The following is a 17,861-nucleotide window of genomic DNA, read 5'->3' as shown; positions in this document are numbered from 1 at the left end:
GTTTATCTGGGCGGGGCCGCCACCGCCGTTGCCATGGCGACCGGGGGCGCGCCGGAGCCGCGCGCGGACCGGACGGAGCCGGCGGGAGAGCGGCGAGTGCGGAGAGGGGACGGGGGGAACGGGAACGGGAGCGGCCAGGGGGATCGGGGGAACAAGGGAGGAACGGAGGGAACGGGAGCGGCCAGGGGGATCGGATGGTCAGGGAAGGGAACGGGAGGGTCCAGGGGGATCGGGGGTCCGGAGAAGGGATGATGGCAGAGGGGGGAACGGAGGGAACGGGAGGGTCCAAGGGGATCAGGGGTCCGGAGAAGGGACGAGGGCAGAGGGGGGAACGGGAGGGTCCAGGGGGATCGGGGGTCCGGAGAAGGGAAGGGGGGACAGGGGAGGAACGGAGGGAACGGGAGAGTCCAGGGCCTCCGGGGCTGACCGCTGTCCCCGCCGTCTGCCCGCAGGTTCCGGATGACCTGGGGATGCTGCTGGAGCTGCTGGAGCTCCGGCAGCGGCAGCTGCGGTCCAGCATCGCCGCCTGCGAGGAGCTGAGGGCGGCGATAGCCGCGCTGCGGGCGGCGCTGAGGCCCGGCCCGGCGGGCGGCGCGGGGCCCTGAGGAGCCCCGGGGGGACCGAGGATGGGCCCCGCCGAAGGGACCGAGGGCTCTGGGGCTCCGGGAGCGCCGGGCGGTGCTGGGGGAGCGCGGGGAGCGCTGACGGCCGCACCGCCGGGCTCCCCCGCCGTGGCCTTGGAGCTCGCTCGGTGTCGCCGCGTTCGTGCCTTATCGCATTAAATTTACACTTCAAAATAAAGCGAGACGGGCTCGGTCTGTATCTCCCCACCCCCGTGTGCTCCTGAGGAGGAGGCACAGCCCCAAGGCTGGTTCTTCCCAGGCCGCTCGGGGAGCGGGGCCAGCCCGAGCCGGCGCTGCGGAGCCCGGCACGAACCCCGCGGAGCCCGGCCCGAACCCCGCAGAGCCCGGCACAAACCCCGCGGAGCCCGGCCCGAAGCCCGCGGAGCCCGGCCCGTTCAGGGCCCCGCTCTGCCCCTGCCGAGCCCGGCACGAACCCCGCGGAGCCCGGCCCGAACCCCGCGGAGCCCGGCCCGTTCAGGGCCCCGCTCTGCCCCTGCCGAGCCCGGCCTGCAGGCAGAGAAGCCGGGAGAGCCGAGCAGGCAGCAGCTGCGGCACAGGGACGGAGGGAGGGCTGCGGTAGGAGAATCCCCAGCTCTGGGTTTCAATTCACAACGCACCTCATGGAACCTGAGCGGCCCAACCGGGCCAGTGCTGGAAGAAGGAGGAGGGTGAAAAGGCAAACGCTGCCTTTCAGGGTTGGAGTTCCTGTTCCTAACGGGACAGGGCAGGATGCTCACACTCCTCTCCCACAGAATACTCTCAGGAAAAACTATTATAACACAATGTTTAAATAAGCATTTAATTAGGATTCCATTAGTATTAATATTGCTTTCAATTCCAAAAAGGTTAATTTCCACTTCTTTGCAGATATTTCAAAGTACAATATTAACTTCATACAAAATGAGCAATTAAGCAAACACCATTATTTCACATTCTTCAAAAAATACAAATTCATATTTACTCTTTTGGGTTTTGGAGATGCTCTTCCTTTGGAAGTACTGTACCTGTAACTAACATCTTCACATTGCTCAATGTAAGCACATTTGTTCCCCTGTTTCAGAGTTAAATAAATTCCTTTATTACCACACACACATTCTTGAGAAACTGGGGTTTAGTTCAGCTGTCTCCAAAGCCCCAGGCAGTGCAGCCCCCCAGCCCCAAGAGCTCAGCTGGAGGGGGAGCTGCCCCCGGTGTGGAGCCAGGCTGGGGTTTGGGCTGGGTGAGGCAAAACAGAGCAGGGTCAGCCCGAGCAGCAGGAGGACAAGAGAGTCACAAACCAGGAACACCAGCAACTGCAACTACAGCACTGCAAACACACCCTCGAGTCTGCTGGAAAAGGTCATGTGAAAAAAATCTTTCTTTAAGAAAAAGTAGAAACTGCATTTATTTGAGAAAGTGTACACTGCATAATGAACCAAATTTTGGCCAGCTTGCACACCACTGCAGCATGGTGTGGGGTTTCACCTAGCTCCAAAAACACACACTTAGACTATGTACACTACTACATAAATATCCAGTTTAATTTGCATTTCTCAGTGCAGACACAGAATCCAACTTCTAGAACATGTGATAGATATCAAGACAAGACACAAAAAAGTTAAAAGTTCAGCCCTGTCCATGGGAATTGACTACAGGTAACATTTATAAAAACTTGACATTGCTTCCAAAATATGTTACGGAAAAAAATAGTATACAATTAAAAACTCTGCAGTCAGAAATTCATAGGGTTTATTAAAGACATGCTCTTCTTTTTTGCCTTATAGTCCAAACTGACTCCAACAGTTCTGCCCAGCTAGCTCAGGTAACTCCTGCCAAGAAGTTTTCACCCACAGATCTCAAATCATTTCATGGAGACAACACCCTGGCCCGGTTCCGTGGGGAGGATCCGAGGCAGCCCGAGGTTCTGAGCCCTGCCTGGTGTCCCCCAGCCAGCAGTGGAAGGGATTTTGTGACACCAGAGCTCCTGCTCTGCCCCACTGACTGCTGCCTCACCTCAGAAGAAGCCAGCAGCAGCTGCTCATCTCCAGCCACCCCAAGGACAGCTACCCTGGGCTCAGCTCCATGCCAAGAAGCCAGTTTATCTCGGAGCAGGAGTGCTGTAAACAGTTCACAGCGTCGCTGCAGATCGAGGACAACGTCGTGGATGGCTACAGCCATGCCACCCCCAAGAAATAAGGCAGTAACAGGACATCAGAAACCATCTTGAAGACAAATTTGAAAGGTGCAACATGCCTGTTTGAAAGCAGCTTGTCACTTGTGTTCCCACGTGGGTGACAGAACGAGGACAGGGGAAGAAGGACACACATCAAGGGACACGGCATGTCCAACAGGAGTGACAAGCAGCCCCCAGAAAGCGTGAGAGAAAAGGCTGCTGAAACACAGTGCTCTCAGAGGGTTATTTGCATAGATTGGACGTTTGCTAACGATGCATAATTTGTCTGGGGCACGGGGAAGGGCAGCACAGCACCCACCACACCTGTTCTGTCAGACAGACACACACGGACCACGCGGCACAAGGATCTTTAGCTACAGGTATTGCACCAAGTTAAGTGCTCATCTTTGCACACCCCTGTTAACTTTTACTCAGAGCAAAAATAAACTTTGTGAAAGTATATACAAAAGAAATTGCAGCAATTGGGTTAAAGATAAAATAACCTAAAGTGCATTTTAGATACCAGTATGAGGTTCTGCGAACTTGTCTTCCTGGGGACACTCAGCATTACACAGGTGTCCAACTCGTACTTTGTTCCATGTAATTCAGTACCAGCATTCAGTCAGTGCTGATTTTCCACCCCACCCCCCCACCCCCCACCTACAAGCACAAAAAGCAATTTCTCCAACCTTCAGCTGCATGCTGCAAGTCTGCTCACTTGGGTCCTTGCTTGGTGACCAAAGCTACCAAAGTCAGTAACTTGACCCTCTCTACACATTTGAGCTTCTACACCCATCTAGAAACTATGAGTGACCCAGTAAACCCCCACCAGCACAAAACAGGTGACCTAGAGCAGTGCACTTTTGCTCTCTGACTGATAATTAAAGGGGTTCATGCAGACTTTGTAGAGGCAGGCACGCTGGTCCCAGAGGCTCCAGCACATTAACCCTTTTCTGGGAATCCAGGGCAGAAACTCTCCTTTTCATTAACCATGTAATAGTGAATATGCTAAATGCTGGGGCAGCAAGGAGAGGACAGGAAAAATCTCTGGCCTTGCAGAATCTCAGAGCTTTGCTGCAGCTGCCCTTGGATCTCCTCCCATCCCAGCATGGCCCTGGAGCAGTCTGATCACACAGTACTGGGGATGATGCAAATGTGAAAACATCTCAGACACACAGCACAAACACTCTGCAAAGCAGATGGACAATAAACAACAAAAGCACACACCTGTAAAACACAGTGGAGACACAGCCCGTGTGCTCACAGAATCACATGCTCCTGCCTCAGTACAAGCTCTAACCAGTTCCACCTGAATTGCAGCCTGCCTGATGCATGTATAAGAGGGAAACGGCAAACCCAATGCACCCAAGAATCAGCAGGACATACTGCTTTTCCTGGAACACAACAACAACAACAAAAAAAAACAGTAGCTGTGAAGAGAAGCAGCAGAGATTGACCCTGGGCACTGGTGCCCATCACTGCAGATTCACATTGAGCTTCCCACTTCAGAGACTTTGGTAGTTTCTTCTACTCATTTCAGTCACAAAAGAGTTTCTGAAGATGCTCTCTGGTCCAACCAGGAGCGTGTTTTAGGCTGACTAAGTCATAAGTAGCAAAAGTAAAAAAGCCTCCCTGAAGGCTGTGAAGGCTCAGAAGCAGTTGCTAAATTGCCCAGCTGTCACAGTGCAGGCCACATCTGGGACCCTTGTCCCCCATCAGAGGTAACCCCCACAACTCCTGGGGAATCTTCACACTCCTGCATCAGCAGTCTCCCACAGGCACACATCCACAGCCACTCACCCTCAAACAGCACAGCTGCACTTGGCCAAAGAAAATGCCCAAGGCCACAGTGAGAGGCACCAGAGGGACCCCCAGGCAGCACTCACTCCCCTCCCAGGTGGAGCTCTAGGCAGGGGACTCCTCTTGAGGACAGTCCCAGCCATGCAGGCTTGGGACTGTTTTTTGTGTTCAAAGCAGCTCTTGCTGCCATGCAACTCAACTGCAGCACAAAATGAAGCTGTAGGAGAAAAGCAAAGGAGCCACCACCTCGCTGCCCTCCACGGATTGCCATGACAGGATCAAAACAAGAAATGCTTTGTTAACCTGTTTTGTGGATGTCAAACCTCATTGCTGCAGGACTCGCAGCCCTGCTACAACAACCCTGCCACACACCCAGAGGAAACACCACCAGCTGTGTGATGCCCTCGAGTTCATCCCTGCAGCTGCCAGCACCGAGCTCTCTGCCCTGGCACAGACACACAGCGTGTCCCAGGCACTGAGTGTTCCTGGCACACCTCTCTGCCCTCGTGAGACATGGCTCTTTCCCTTCTGCACTTCACCAGAAGCTGTGCAGGAGGGCAAGGCCAGCTCCCTTCAGTCCCTTTCCAGCCATGCCTGGGCAGTGCTTTCTCAGGGGAACAGCACGAGAGGTGGCTGAAGCCAGTCTCAGCGCTGGTCAGGCTACACTGAGCACGTCACAGGAGGATTAAACACCTGCTGATCACCAGGCAGCACTCACAGGGTTCTCCCCTCCCCAGAGGTACAGAGAGCAGCTCTGATCAAACACAAAGAGTGAAAGATCTCTATCCACTACAGTTTGTATTCCTAAATTGAGTGCAGGGACACTCCCCACTAATTGGCTTACAGTCATTATCTTTGTATCTCACTAATGACAACACTGTAAACTGAATAAAGACTATTTAATATTCTTTCCTTTAACACAAGAAAACTGACAGCCAAAGCCAGAAAGATGGATAAAAACTATAAAATTACATATTTTAAAATAATGCAGCATAAATAAACCATTTAGAATGAGACTGCATTTATTGCAACATTACAGGCTTTTTGGTGGAAGGGGGGGTTTGGATTTGATTTACCCTGAGTAGGTTAGAATATAGACTCTCAGTTTGATATGAAAAACTATTCTGTTGCGTAACATCTTTTAGTCAAGAAATAGCCCCGTGCACAAAAAGCTGGCATTGCAGTAGGCTGGAGGCAGAGTCAGGCAGAAATTATATAGCTCACTGGAAAAAAAAGAAGCATGTATGGACAACTGAAGGACAGACTCACTGAATTCCAACTGAATTTATGTTGAATCTTTCTCAAATTTTTCTTAAGGGTTGTTCTTCACAAAAGATGAGAGTAACCAGCAAAGGCACCGTGCTCCTGATTCAACAGTCCCAGGGTTAGGATGATGACTTGTTGCTGAACAGAGCCTAAGAAATCAAAAGAGCAGCAGGCACCAACCTGACCACACCTGGCACTCACTGCACCCTTCGGAGAGGCCAAGAAAACAGACACTGGAGCCAGAGCCAGCAGGGCTCTGACTGTGCTTCCATCTTGTGACACAGTGTCTGCAACACACTCGAGTCCTAGTGGAATTAAAATTAACAGATCTATTCTGAAATAAACTCCCCCAAAGCTCCTGGAGGCTTTAGTAGCATCAGTACACAGCAAAACCAGGCATCAGCTCCTCATCAGGTATGGACAATCGCATTCAAATCACATTGCAGATAAATGCTCTCCCCCAGCTATGCCATTTCCTCCCCCACAGCCTCCTTTCCTGGGCTCCCCTTTAGTGCATGGTTAGTAGAGACGTGAGAGGCAGAAGATCAGAGACCCAAGAAGTTGTAACAAAGACCCACTTGCTGCCAGTACCTTAATCCCAAACATAAGTGATGTGCAATTGGAGACAAAGTAACCCCCCCTTTTCCTTTTAAAAATCTTTTTGCACACGAGTAACCTTAACTTCTGTGTTCACATATGACAAGCAAAAGTGACAGACAGTGCAGCCAAAACAGTTCATATATAACTTAGCTATTTCTTTTTTTTTTTACCTTTTCTTTTTTTTAGATAGAATCTGAAAGGTGGATGTACCTGGGACGTGACTAAGATGACATCCATGAAGCAGAAATAAGCCACAAAACTTCCAAAGAGGAAGGAATAAGAATCGATCCTTCAGTTTCTGCTTCTAAGGAGAAGGGTTTTACCCTCCAGGTGCAAAGGAAAATCTGGAACATCTTCACTTAGAGAAGCTGCTATTCAAACCAATTTCTTCCTCACCCTGCAGTAGTGCTTCAATTGGAATTATATTAGACGGGGTTTCAGGGCTTTGGAGGGACAGGAAGTCCGATACATCCATGGCACTTAATGTTTCAGTCTGGGAGTCTGAAGGGTTAACTATCTGACTGTTCTGCCCACAAGAAGGAGGAGCAGAGGAGGAAGGAAAGGTCTGAGGCTGCAGCTGGGAAGCTGGCTGCTCCAAAGCTTTTGAATCAGGTGAGGAACATTCCTTCTTCACGGTGGAGGTGGCTTTGTCCTTGGCAGAGTCTCGGCAGGCACACTGGCACTGGCAGGCCTCCTCCTGCTTTATAATGATAACAGGAACGCTGAGACCAATCTGCTGAACAGGGTTTCCTGAAGGTGAAAGACAAAACACAATGGAACTACATAATTTCACAGCAGGGAGAGAGAAATCAGCTTTGTTCAATCAATTAGTTCAGTGTCACACTTACCTGTGTTACCAGCTACTGGTAATGCAGTGGTAAAAAACACCTTTTCTACTACTTTTGGAACTTGTGGCTTTAAAGAAAAAAAAAACAAACAAGAAAAAATGTGAATTGACTCAAATTAAATTTCTGCTGTTCAAACTCTAAACAGCTATATACATATTCCAAAGAGATAAACATGAAAACTGGGCTCAAAAGTATTGTTTCAGTGGTCCTAAAGATTTGGTATAACATCCCCTGCATTATTTGCTGGTGAACTCAGCTTGTGGGTTTTGACAACTCAATGACTGAATTCTTAAACACTGCTCTGTGTGCTCCCACTGCCTGTACCTGCAGCCACTCACTCGTGTCCACCTACAGCTGAGAGCCTAAAGTGGCACCAATATCGTCAAAGACAAAACTCCTGAAGTTTCAGCTACCCAGATTTACTGGAAAACCACAAACATTCTCTTTCTAGAAAATCTCTTTTCATTATCAGTCAAAATTAGGCAGAGACAGCAATTACAAAATGTCTAAACACAATCTTTACAGAGTGTTTTGTGCTTCTATGCATTAAAAGCAATACATTAAGGCCCATGTATATCCTCAGGCATGGTGGTGCCCTGTCCTGAATCAACACACTGACACCTGCTGGCAGAAGTCCCCACGAGGAGAAAGAAGAAAGCAAGATCTTCCTGCACCCTGGGTTTCTCCGTGATCTAATTATTTCCCTGTCTATTCCAGGGGCTGCATTGTTGACATGTATACAAATTAACATGACAAACATTATATCACACTGCATCCTGGGGTTTATCTTACAGGTTTCACCCCCTCCCTTTTCAAAAGCAAGAGCTCCAAAGCCCTGCTGGATGTACTGACCATTTGTTCTTGGCTTTGTGGGGAACCAGTGGCACCATTTAAGATCCATTGTAAGTTCTGCTCTCCCATGACAATGCTGGGCTGCAGAATGGCGGTGCTTGGAGAAGGAGTAATGGTTATAGTGGGGTTACTGGTCAAAACAGGGTTTGCACCAACAGGCACAGTCTGAACTACAGCTGGCAGGGGCTCGGTGGCACTCGGGGCTGTCGGGGCAGGAGCCCCAGCAACCACTGACAGTCCCTGAACAATGGGCTGCGGCGGAGGCTGGCTGTGCTGCAGGAAGTCTTGGTGACTGGCTGCAAACGGTGTGCTGTGAGGAACAGGCACTTCTGGGGATTGTAAAACAGTTGCAGGATTCCCAAACGCAGCTGGCTGTGAGCTGGGCGCTATGGAGGAGGGAGCAGCGGGCGCTGCCGAGGCTTGCAGCGCTGCCTGTGCCGGCTCAGGGAGGCCGAGCTGCAGGACCAGGGGGAGGGACAACGAGGCCGCGTCTCCTGCCGGGGGCGGGACCGCAGCCACCGAGTCTGCGTCGCCGTTAAACCCTTCCATCAAGGAAGCTGCTGAAAGAGAAACAGAAAAAATATAAATAGAGCCGTTCTCATGAGGTCTGAATGAACTGCTTTTTCAATGAACTTATCAGCTAGCTGATGGGTTTTTGCCAAGTAAAGCATTACCACGTTCCTAACTTCAGAGTAGTGCTTAAAAACAACCCTAGCAGTGAAATCTAAAAGTAGCTGTAAATTTAAGCTGGTAACACCAGGCACTACACTGAGCCTGATCAGGCTCATCAGCTCTCTCTAATAAGCCTTTTATCAGGCAGGTTGTGCAGCAACTTCAAGAAAACAGGATGATGCTTGAGAGCTCCAGTGCCAGTACTGCAGGACAGTGTGCTGGGCCACCTCCCCTGTCACTGAGTGTCACAGTCTGTGCACACCATGCATCCCAACACCAATGAATTTCAACCCTGAAGTTAAAGCTCTTTTTGCTTCTTAAGAGTTATGTTGGGCATTAAGCTTCAGTCTGAAATGCTAAATTCAGTACATGCATGCAGAGCTGTCAAAAAGTTCTTTTTAACAGCAGAGCAGATACAACTGGTACCTGTCTGCTGAGACTCATCCTGATTTGCAGTGTGGTCTGGGCTCTGAAACATAGACTCAAAGATGCTTGCTGGTGAGATTGTGCTGAGGTCCTGTCCATGTGTCTGACAAACAGAAAACAAAGAGGAAGACATCAGACAATGTTGTATCTCAGGTCTCCACAAACCGCAGTCAAGCAGTGCCAGAAAGCATGTCAGAAACACTCCTCCAAAGAACCAGCCACCCTCAGAATGGCAACACCTACTACTTACAGGCTGTAAATTTACACCTTTACCAACATAACAAGCAACCCCTACAAAAATAAGTAACTTCTTCAAAAGTAAAATACATTCCTCTGCATGCATTCTTTATTTAACCCTTATTTCTTGCAGTACTCCATCATAAACAGAAATTAATTGGCTGCTTCCAGAACCTTTCTGGAGCAGAAAAAAATAGCTCCATTTTATATCCTGGACTGTGCAATTCTAGTCATCCACAGGAGCAGAATACACTCAGGAGCTGCACTCTGCTCCCACACCACAGCACAAAGAACAACACAGTCTCCTCAGCATCTCATTTTCCTCTGTGTGAAATCCAAGCTCAGTCAAGACTTATCAAGGAGCACTGTTATGGCAAAGTCAGATGCAGAGCTTTCTACAGCAGGTTGAACTAAGCACTGCACGTTTTGGAGGACAGAATCAAAACTCCAATGAGGATGAGGCAATTCCAGGACAATAACTCACTGGGTTAGAGTTCTCCCGCAATTCTGAATCTGTTGATATGAGGCTTAAATCACTCAGACAAAGTGAATGACTTGTATCCTGTGAAAAAGAAAAACAATTTGAATTATATATTAAAAGAATAATTTCAGAAATGTTTTAAATTACTTTTCAGAGTCCATGCTTTGCTTATATGGGACCCAGGTCTCAGTTCTAAAATCAAAGGATCGAGATTTTTAAGCAAAGGATATTTAGCAGCTATCAAGAATGCTTAACATCTCTGTCAATGTACTTCCAAAAAGCCATATAACCCAGAATTTTAAATTAGCATAGGAACGAGTCAACTTTTAGAAAATAAAAAAAATTAAACCTTCCCAGTTAGTATTTTTAGTTAGTATCTATTTTACTTCACATGTTTACCCCACAGCATTGATTCCAACCAAAGCACACACAAGGAAAGCAGCCTGATGGATACAACTGCCCACGTGCACACGTGGCAAAGTGAGCACTTGGAAAACTCCTGTCTTAAATGTTACACCTAAGAACAAGCTGCAGACCAAATGATTTCTCCCCCAAGGTATGGTTTATATCCACCTAACACAGAAACATTAAGCAGAAGTGCTACTAACCTCAGACACGTTGCTATTGGGAAGTGCATTATAGGTATGTCCCTTCTCATGACCTTTCATGTGACTCTTGAGACTGTACTGGGTGCTGAAAGTCTTCTCACAACCATTGCTGGGACAGAAGAAGGGTTTCTCCCCTAGAGGCAGCAGAGAACACATTTAACAGACTTCAAAACATCTGATCAGACACACACTTTTAAAGCACCTTGCAGAGCAGTATTTCATACAAACAAGACATTTTCTGCCCCTTCACACGTTCAGTATTCCTGGGAGTCCTGCAGGTGAGTGCTTCCATCTCACCATGGGAACTGACACACAGCACAGTATTTAATTGTTATGCATCACCACTGATACATTTATGAAAACATGTTCATTGAATTCAAAACCTGTCAAGCATAAACATAACTGCATAAATGGAAAATTTGGATTGGCCTGGTGCACATGCAGGAGTTTGCACTTGACCTTTGTAAACTCATGAAGTTCACATGAGCACACTCCAGCCTGCAAAGGTCTCTCTGGATGCCATCCCCTCCCTCACACATTACCTGAGCCACTCAGCTTGGTGTCACTCCCATATTACATGTAACTATATATTCCTATTAGGATTCTGAGAGTTATAAGCTCAATTTATAAGCTTTATAAGCTCAATTAAAGAAAAATTTTTAAAAACCCCATAGAACTTACCAGTATGTGTTCTAACATGTGTTTTGAGGTGGTGGCTTGCAGCAAAAGCCTTCCCACAGCCATCATGCTCACACCTGAATGAGGCATCACAGGACAGTCAGCATCAGCCCCCTTCAATGCATTAGCTACAACCTTAAATCATGCTTTGCAATAGTCCCAGGACTCTAAAAAGCAGGCCCAAAGCTAAGCTCTGTTAGCTAACAGCAGCTGCTGTGCATGCTACACACATCATAGCAGGGCTCTGAGCAGGACTTTAAAATCCAAGCAGTATTTGGGATGTCTCCTCCAGGGAATACACATTGCATCCCAGAAGAGAGCAGCAATGTGTTTTAAAAGATGCTCACCACGGCATAGGTTTATGTTTAAAAAACTACCTTAACTATTCTTGCCTTTAGAACAATCACTGCACCCACTGTGAAAGGAAACCAGGGGAGCTCGAGAACAAACAGGCTCCAAAGCCAGCCAGCCACCTTCACTTATTTCTCAGGAGAACACCATTCCATTCAGAGCAGTAACAGCTGCTTTTTGGCACAGGTGCCTCATTAGCTGAGCCACAGGAGCCAGCACAGCACCCAGCAACTCACCGAAATGGCTTTTCTCCTGTGTGTGTTCGGATGTGCTTCCTCAGGTCACTGTGCGTTGTGAAGTATTTGCTGCAGCCTTCTGATTCACAGTTAAATGTTTTCCCTGTGTGAAGCCTTTGATGTGCTTTCAACCTAAAAAACATGTCAAAAAAATCCCTCTTAGGACTGGTAGGATAAGACAGACCTGGCCTGAGGCAAGCAAGCCTTTCTTTGAAATGTGCAGGACAGGATCAAAGGCTGAACATATCCTGAGCAGAAGTAATGAGCTCATGGAAGTGACTGCTATCAGTTCCAAAGTCCTCCAACAAGGCTGAGAGACCCTTGTGTTTATCCACCACCTTCAATGCTGCTGGAATACAAAGAAGTGACCCACAGTCCTGTCATCCTACCCTTTGGAGAGCATTGCCACACTTGAGGGGTTTATATCTGTACCTGTACATGGAAGGAAACAATTGTATTCAAACACAAACACAAAGTAGATGCAACCTGCAGAACAGCAACAGCCACACCTACAAGAAAATTCACCAGAGCCTTCCCACCTGGAGTGCTGAACACCAGCTCACCTGTACAGTGCTGAACACCCCCTCACCTGTACAGAGTGCTGAACACCCTCTCACCTGTACAGTGCTGAACACCCTCTCACCTGTACAGTGTGTTGAATGCCTTCTCACAGCCCTGCACGTCGCACTCGAAGGGTTTCTCCTTGGTGTGCACCCGGACGTGGATTTTGAGGCTGTAGGAGGTGAGGAAGGCCTTGCCACAGCCCTCCTGGTTGCACACGAAGGTGTACTCCCCCCGGTGCGTTTTCTGGTGCGTGCGCAGGTTGCCAGCGGTGCTGTAGGTGCGGGGACAGCCCTCAAAGGTGCACTGGTAGCGCTTCACCTGAAGGACAAAATGCTGCAGGCTTAATAATTTTTAATAATTTCTGGAATCCAGATATGCATGTAGTTCTTTGATGGGGTCAGACAAGAGATTTTGACACCAAAGTGCCCCCAGAAAATTTACTGCTGCTTAATTCTCTGATAAGAACACTTCTGCTGTGCTCTGAGAGGAAGGGAAGGAGTGGTACATGGGAAAGCAGCTGGGCTTGCAGAACAGGAATCCAACAGAAGGGAAAAAAAAAAAAAAACATAATCCAAAATATTTCTAGCCAAAAATCTGATAGAACAGCTGGAAAGAACATTGAGGAGCCATCAAACCTGTCCACTACCCACATGTGCAGCACCTGCATTTTAGTCCAGTGCTTCCTGCAGAACTACTTATTTGTGGAGCAGGGAGACAAAGGAAAATGCACTGTCACAGTGCTCAAACCCACTGCCCTGTGTGCTGAATTCCCATCAACAACAGCTTGGTGTTCAAAACAGTTTTTACCATCTCCCATGGTCTGACCACCAGTCCATTCACTACTTCACTCTATCCCAAACTGCCTTCACTGAGCCTTGCTCTTCCCTTCTGTGGCTACTGAAACAGTCAGTGCCTGAAGAGTAATGGATCACATCAGGTCACAAGGACACCCAAATACAGCTGTCACAGATTTCTCAGTAAGCCACTGAGATCTCTAGGACAACTTCTCATGGAACTGGATTTGGTACAGGCACAAGGGATCATTTAGAAGCTTGTGTAAGTGGTAACACCTCATGAAATAGTGTCTTCTCTTGTGAAGCAGAAGGAATACACCCTGATCTGCCTGAATAAAGTTATCCTCCACCATTAATTACCAGACTGATGGCTTTCATTTGACTGTTAAAGTTCAGAAACCTCAACAGCTCATAGTGATTGAGGAGCCCAAGAGAGGACTTGGCAAGTCACACCAGCTATAAATCAAGTTCTAGACAGTTCTCCATAACAAAACAGAAATAGCTTCTTGGTTACTTCCAACCTGTTTTGTAGGGGACAAAACTGCCAGCAGGACTCCTTTAGGAAAATTCTACAAAGCTGAGTGATCTTTTGTGTATCCCAATGCATGATCTCGTTGCTCCCACAACAGGCTGGGATTCACCTTCACCTTGCCTCAGTAAAACCTTCCTATTTGGAGAACATTAAACCCTCCTGTGAGACACACAAGGCACAAAAATACCATAATGTGCTGGGTTTGGCTGGGATAGAGTTCATTTTCTTCACTTGTATAGAGCAGGTTCTGGATTTGTGCTCAACACAGGGCTGATGATACAGAAATGGATTTTTTCAGTGCTTCTCATTCTGCCCTGCCAGCAAGGGGCTGGGGGTACACAGGGAGTGGGGAGGGGACACAGCCAGGACAGCTGACCCTGACTGACCCAGGGATACCCCAGACCATGTGATGTCATGCTCAGTACAGAAAGCTGGGCAAGGAGGAGGGAAGGGAAACATTTTGTGGTCCCCAGTCTCTGTTAAGCACACTGCAGCCTGGCTTTCCTGGGCATGGCTGAGCTCCTGCCTGCCAGGGAAGCAAGGAATTCCCACCTTCACATTTTCAACTGGTCACTCAGCATTCTCAGAGAAGGAAACAGTAATTTCACTCTAAGCAATGTGCCCTTAATTTACAGCTCAAATCAGGCAGAAATCCTAAATGCCCAAGAACTGCAGCATGGTTACAATGCAGTTAGGAAGTCTGGCTGTGCTGAGGCTGCCACAACACAGGAGCACAGAGCAGCACCACACCAGCAGCAGAAAGCACATTTTATTACATGAGGAGGGTACATCATCCTCCCCCAGGATCACCAGATCCAGTACAACTTGTGTATCAGTGCTGAAGTAAATGTTCCTTGTTACAGCTTTAAGGCAGCTGGAAATTAACATTTTACACAACATTTCCCATGGTACACAAGGGATCTGACACAGGCAGGAACTACCTGAAAATCAAGGGAGGGTTCTGTTAAACTTTTTGGTGTTTACATTTAGGTCTAGAAGAAAAAGGACAGTATTAATTACAGATTAAGCTGTTTGGTTCCCAGCTGTCACAACCCATGTGTAAGGGAAGGTGGCAGTATCAGTTTAATGGCCTTGCAGTGCTCCCCCTCCCTCAAAGGCCAAATCTTGATTTCACAAATCCTTCCAAGCACACCACAGGCAGCAGCAATATCACCACCACGTTCTGAGCAAAACCAACCTTTCTGTGAAGCACCACAGCATTTAATTCTCTTTTCACATCAGCACATCAACACACTGCACACTGTTCACACACACAAAACCATCAGAGATTGATTTGAAAGCCTCACAGAGACAGCAGCAAGAGCTCCAGGCTGCCACAGCACCAGGGCACAACAGAAAACAAACAGAGGCCAAGCCCTGGGCAGGCAGGACAGGGCCCAGGGACTCTGAGGCCAAAGGCTGTGGCTTCTGGCCAGGGACAGTGAGGTGCTGCTGGAAGAGACATGATCCAGCATTTACCTCAGAAAACTCGTTGTGCAATAGCCAACAGGGCTGGAGAAAGCAGAGCCTCACACCCTGGTTCAAAGTCTACAGTAACTGCTCTGTTTGCCTTTAACTCTTCCTGAGCTTAGCATGTTCCCCCTAAATGGCCACATTTTCTGTGTCACTGCTGAACAAATAACTGGATTTGAAATAAGAAACTGTAACCATGTTTGTTCTTAGCCAAACAATTACAGTGAGACGTACAACAAAACAATAAAAAGCCAAAGGTACTAAAGTGCAAAATCCCTTTTTAGCTTCATACATGTCTAAGGCTGACCTGAAAACCTAAGACTTTAAAACAATTATCCCAAGTGTTAAAACTGTTGCAGATATTTTGCAAGTACCAAAGAACAGAGCTGTTGATTTTCAGAGATGACTCAGATGTTTGGGACCTTTAGAGCTCTCCTTTCCTCACCTCCAGACAACTTATCAGACCTTTGAAAGAGCAGCCCAAAAGGCCTTTCACACGTGCTCAGGGCTCAGTGCCACTGCTTTCATATTATGGAATCACTGCCCTCTGTTCTGGGAAATTAATTCCAGAAAATATTGAAAATAAATTCATATAAAGCATTTCACCAGGAAATTCCACACCTAACAAGCCTTCTCTAAAAAGCAAAGGTGAAAAAATGCAGTCAGTTTAATTGCACATGCAGCCGTTGACCCTGTTTAGCTCCCACCCCTGCTCTGGGAGCAGCTCAGGGTCCCACAAAGAGGAAAAGTGAAATACTTCAGCAGCTGCCAAGGTGAGTAACTGACAGCAGGAGGCTCAAACAGGCTCACTGAACACACCTCAGTGCAGCAGCTCCCCAGCTGCAGAGTTGACCCCCCAGCCCCATTTCCCAGCTCTCAGCCCAAGGGTGACAGCTCTGTGTTCAGTGTCACAGTCTGTGCCACTGGCACTGCCCCTGGACTCATCACCCCTCACAAAGAAGGAGCACCAAGCCATCCCTGAGCTGTGCCACAGCCAACTTCCCTTTGCTCTTGCACCCAAAAAGAAGATTCCCAGGACAAGCCCTCCCCACTGTGCACCCAGACAGAATTCATCAGGGAAACAGAATTAAGAGCAAACTCCATTTTAACCATGCAGCCTGGCCTGAGCTTTCAGAACACATCAGATGGCAGCTTAAAGCTCCCATCTTCTCACAGTCGCCCTGGGGCACAACAAAACTACAAATAACTTCAAATTTGGCATCTCACATTTGGTACTCCAGCTCCCAGCAATGGCCTGGCCCTTAACTGTGACCTGAATGTGCTTTTCTTGAGAATGAAAAGTCCCAGAGTAAGAGCTCAGGCTGTTTCAGCTGCCTCTCACCTCACAAAACAATGACCTGAGCAGAAGAAAACCTGAAGATCACTAAAAATACACACATCAGTGACAAAGGTGTGCCAGTGCCACACCCTCCTGCCATCCAGTGTCACCAAGTGCCTTCTGGCAGGTTCCTAGGGCAGCAGGTGGTGTCAGAGAGAAGAGAGATGGCCCTGGCAGCTCTGCAGGGACACGGTTCTCCCCAGCACACTGCGAAGCTGGGGATGACAACCAGAGCAGATTCACAAAAAACCCCTGAAAAACGAGCAAAACTGCTGCCCCTCTCCTGAAAAAACAGCAAAACTGCTGCCCCTCTCCTGAAAACAGCAAAACACCAAAACTGCTGGCCCTCTCCTGAAAAAACAGCCCAATTTCAAAGCCCTTAAGGTGCACAAACCCCAGAATCACATGTGGCTACTCACCTCCTTACGCTTGGTCTCTGGGCACTCAGACTGCAGAGTGAGAGTTGCTCCTTCGATGTTCCTTGGCATGGGAGTTGAACCAGGATTTATTGTTAGGTGAATCTGATCTGGAGAAATAATGTGTTGCACATAACCCTGTGACATCCCTTCATGATCTGCTATTAAATGAAATCCTTCTTCGTGACCCTCGGGTAAAAAAGGCAAGTGGTCACCACACTGTCCTTCATCCTCCTCATCCTCCAGCACGCTGTGGTCCTGCTCGATGAGCACAGTTGTTCTGTCATACACCGTCCCGGACGAGGAGGACACCAGCCCGTTTTTGTCAGCAAACCTCATCATATTTTCATCTTGGGCTAAGTCGTCTTCCTCCGCTTCATAGTAGATGGCGTCGCCCTCGGGACTGTTCTCGCCCATGGCTCCGCGCCTCTCACCGCGCTACCGGCAGCTCCGGCCGGAACGGCTCATCTGCAACACAACGATGGGCGAGGCGGGGGTCAGGCGGCTCGGCCGGCCCGGGCCCCGTTTCTCCGGCGGGCACAGCCCCAGCGCGGCCGGTGGCGGCGGGGCCGGGCCGGGCCGAGCGCCGCGGTCCCGCCCCGAGCGCGGCGCTACCCTCACCCGGCGAACAGCCGCTAGCGGTGCCTGCGCGAGCCGCACTGCCCCGGCCCGGCTCGGCTCAGCCCGTCCTCCCTCCGCTCCGCTGTGCCGCTCCCCCCCGCCCGCTCACCGGCTGCCGGCGGCGGCTCCTTCCCCGCCCCAGCGGCACCATGATCGCCGCGACCCCACTTCCGCTTCCGGCCGCGCGCGGCACGCCGGGAGCGCCGCGCCCGCCGCGGGGGCTGACGGGAGGGCGGGCGGAGCACAGCGCACCCTGGCGGCCGCGCGCGCCCTCACGGCCCTCAGCGACACC

The 17,861-nt window shown here is 49.1% G+C and overlaps 1 protein-coding gene across 3 annotated transcripts; it reads right to left on the bottom strand.

The window, feature by feature from the left end:
- Window positions 1-2,117: 2,117 nt before the first annotated feature.
- MTF1 (metal regulatory transcription factor 1) lies at window positions 2,118-17,757 on the bottom strand. 3 transcript variants are annotated; one of them, XM_041479318.1, is made up of 11 exons: window positions 17,679-17,757; window positions 16,952-17,416; window positions 12,474-12,712; window positions 11,831-11,962; window positions 11,247-11,320; window positions 10,566-10,699; window positions 9,961-10,038; window positions 9,240-9,342; window positions 8,142-8,698; window positions 7,290-7,356; window positions 2,118-7,191 (listed from the first exon to the last, which is right to left on the bottom strand). In XM_041479318.1, the coding sequence occupies exons 2-11, from the start codon at window positions 17,363-17,365 to the stop codon at window positions 6,797-6,799; spliced, it is 2,193 nt and encodes a 730-aa protein (XP_041335252.1). In that variant the 5' UTR covers window positions 17,366-17,416; window positions 17,679-17,757; the 3' UTR covers window positions 2,118-6,796. The 3 variants fall into 3 exon arrangements, with proteins under 3 accessions (XP_041335252.1, XP_041335250.1, XP_041335251.1); XM_041479316.1 differs by having other exon boundaries at window positions 8,142-8,701; window positions 17,679-17,756; XM_041479317.1 differs by having other exon boundaries at window positions 8,142-8,701; window positions 17,570-17,703.
- Window positions 17,758-17,861: the final 104 nt, after the last annotated feature.

The sequence above is a fragment of the Pyrgilauda ruficollis genome, unplaced genomic scaffold (genome assembly GCF_017590135.1).
Source record: "Pyrgilauda ruficollis isolate IOZ18807 unplaced genomic scaffold, ASM1759013v1 scaffold48, whole genome shotgun sequence".
Taxonomy (NCBI): Eukaryota; Metazoa; Chordata; class Aves; order Passeriformes; family Passeridae; genus Pyrgilauda; species Pyrgilauda ruficollis.
The sequence above is the reverse complement of the archived record's forward strand: the minus strand, read 5'-3'. Positions and strand labels throughout refer to the sequence as shown.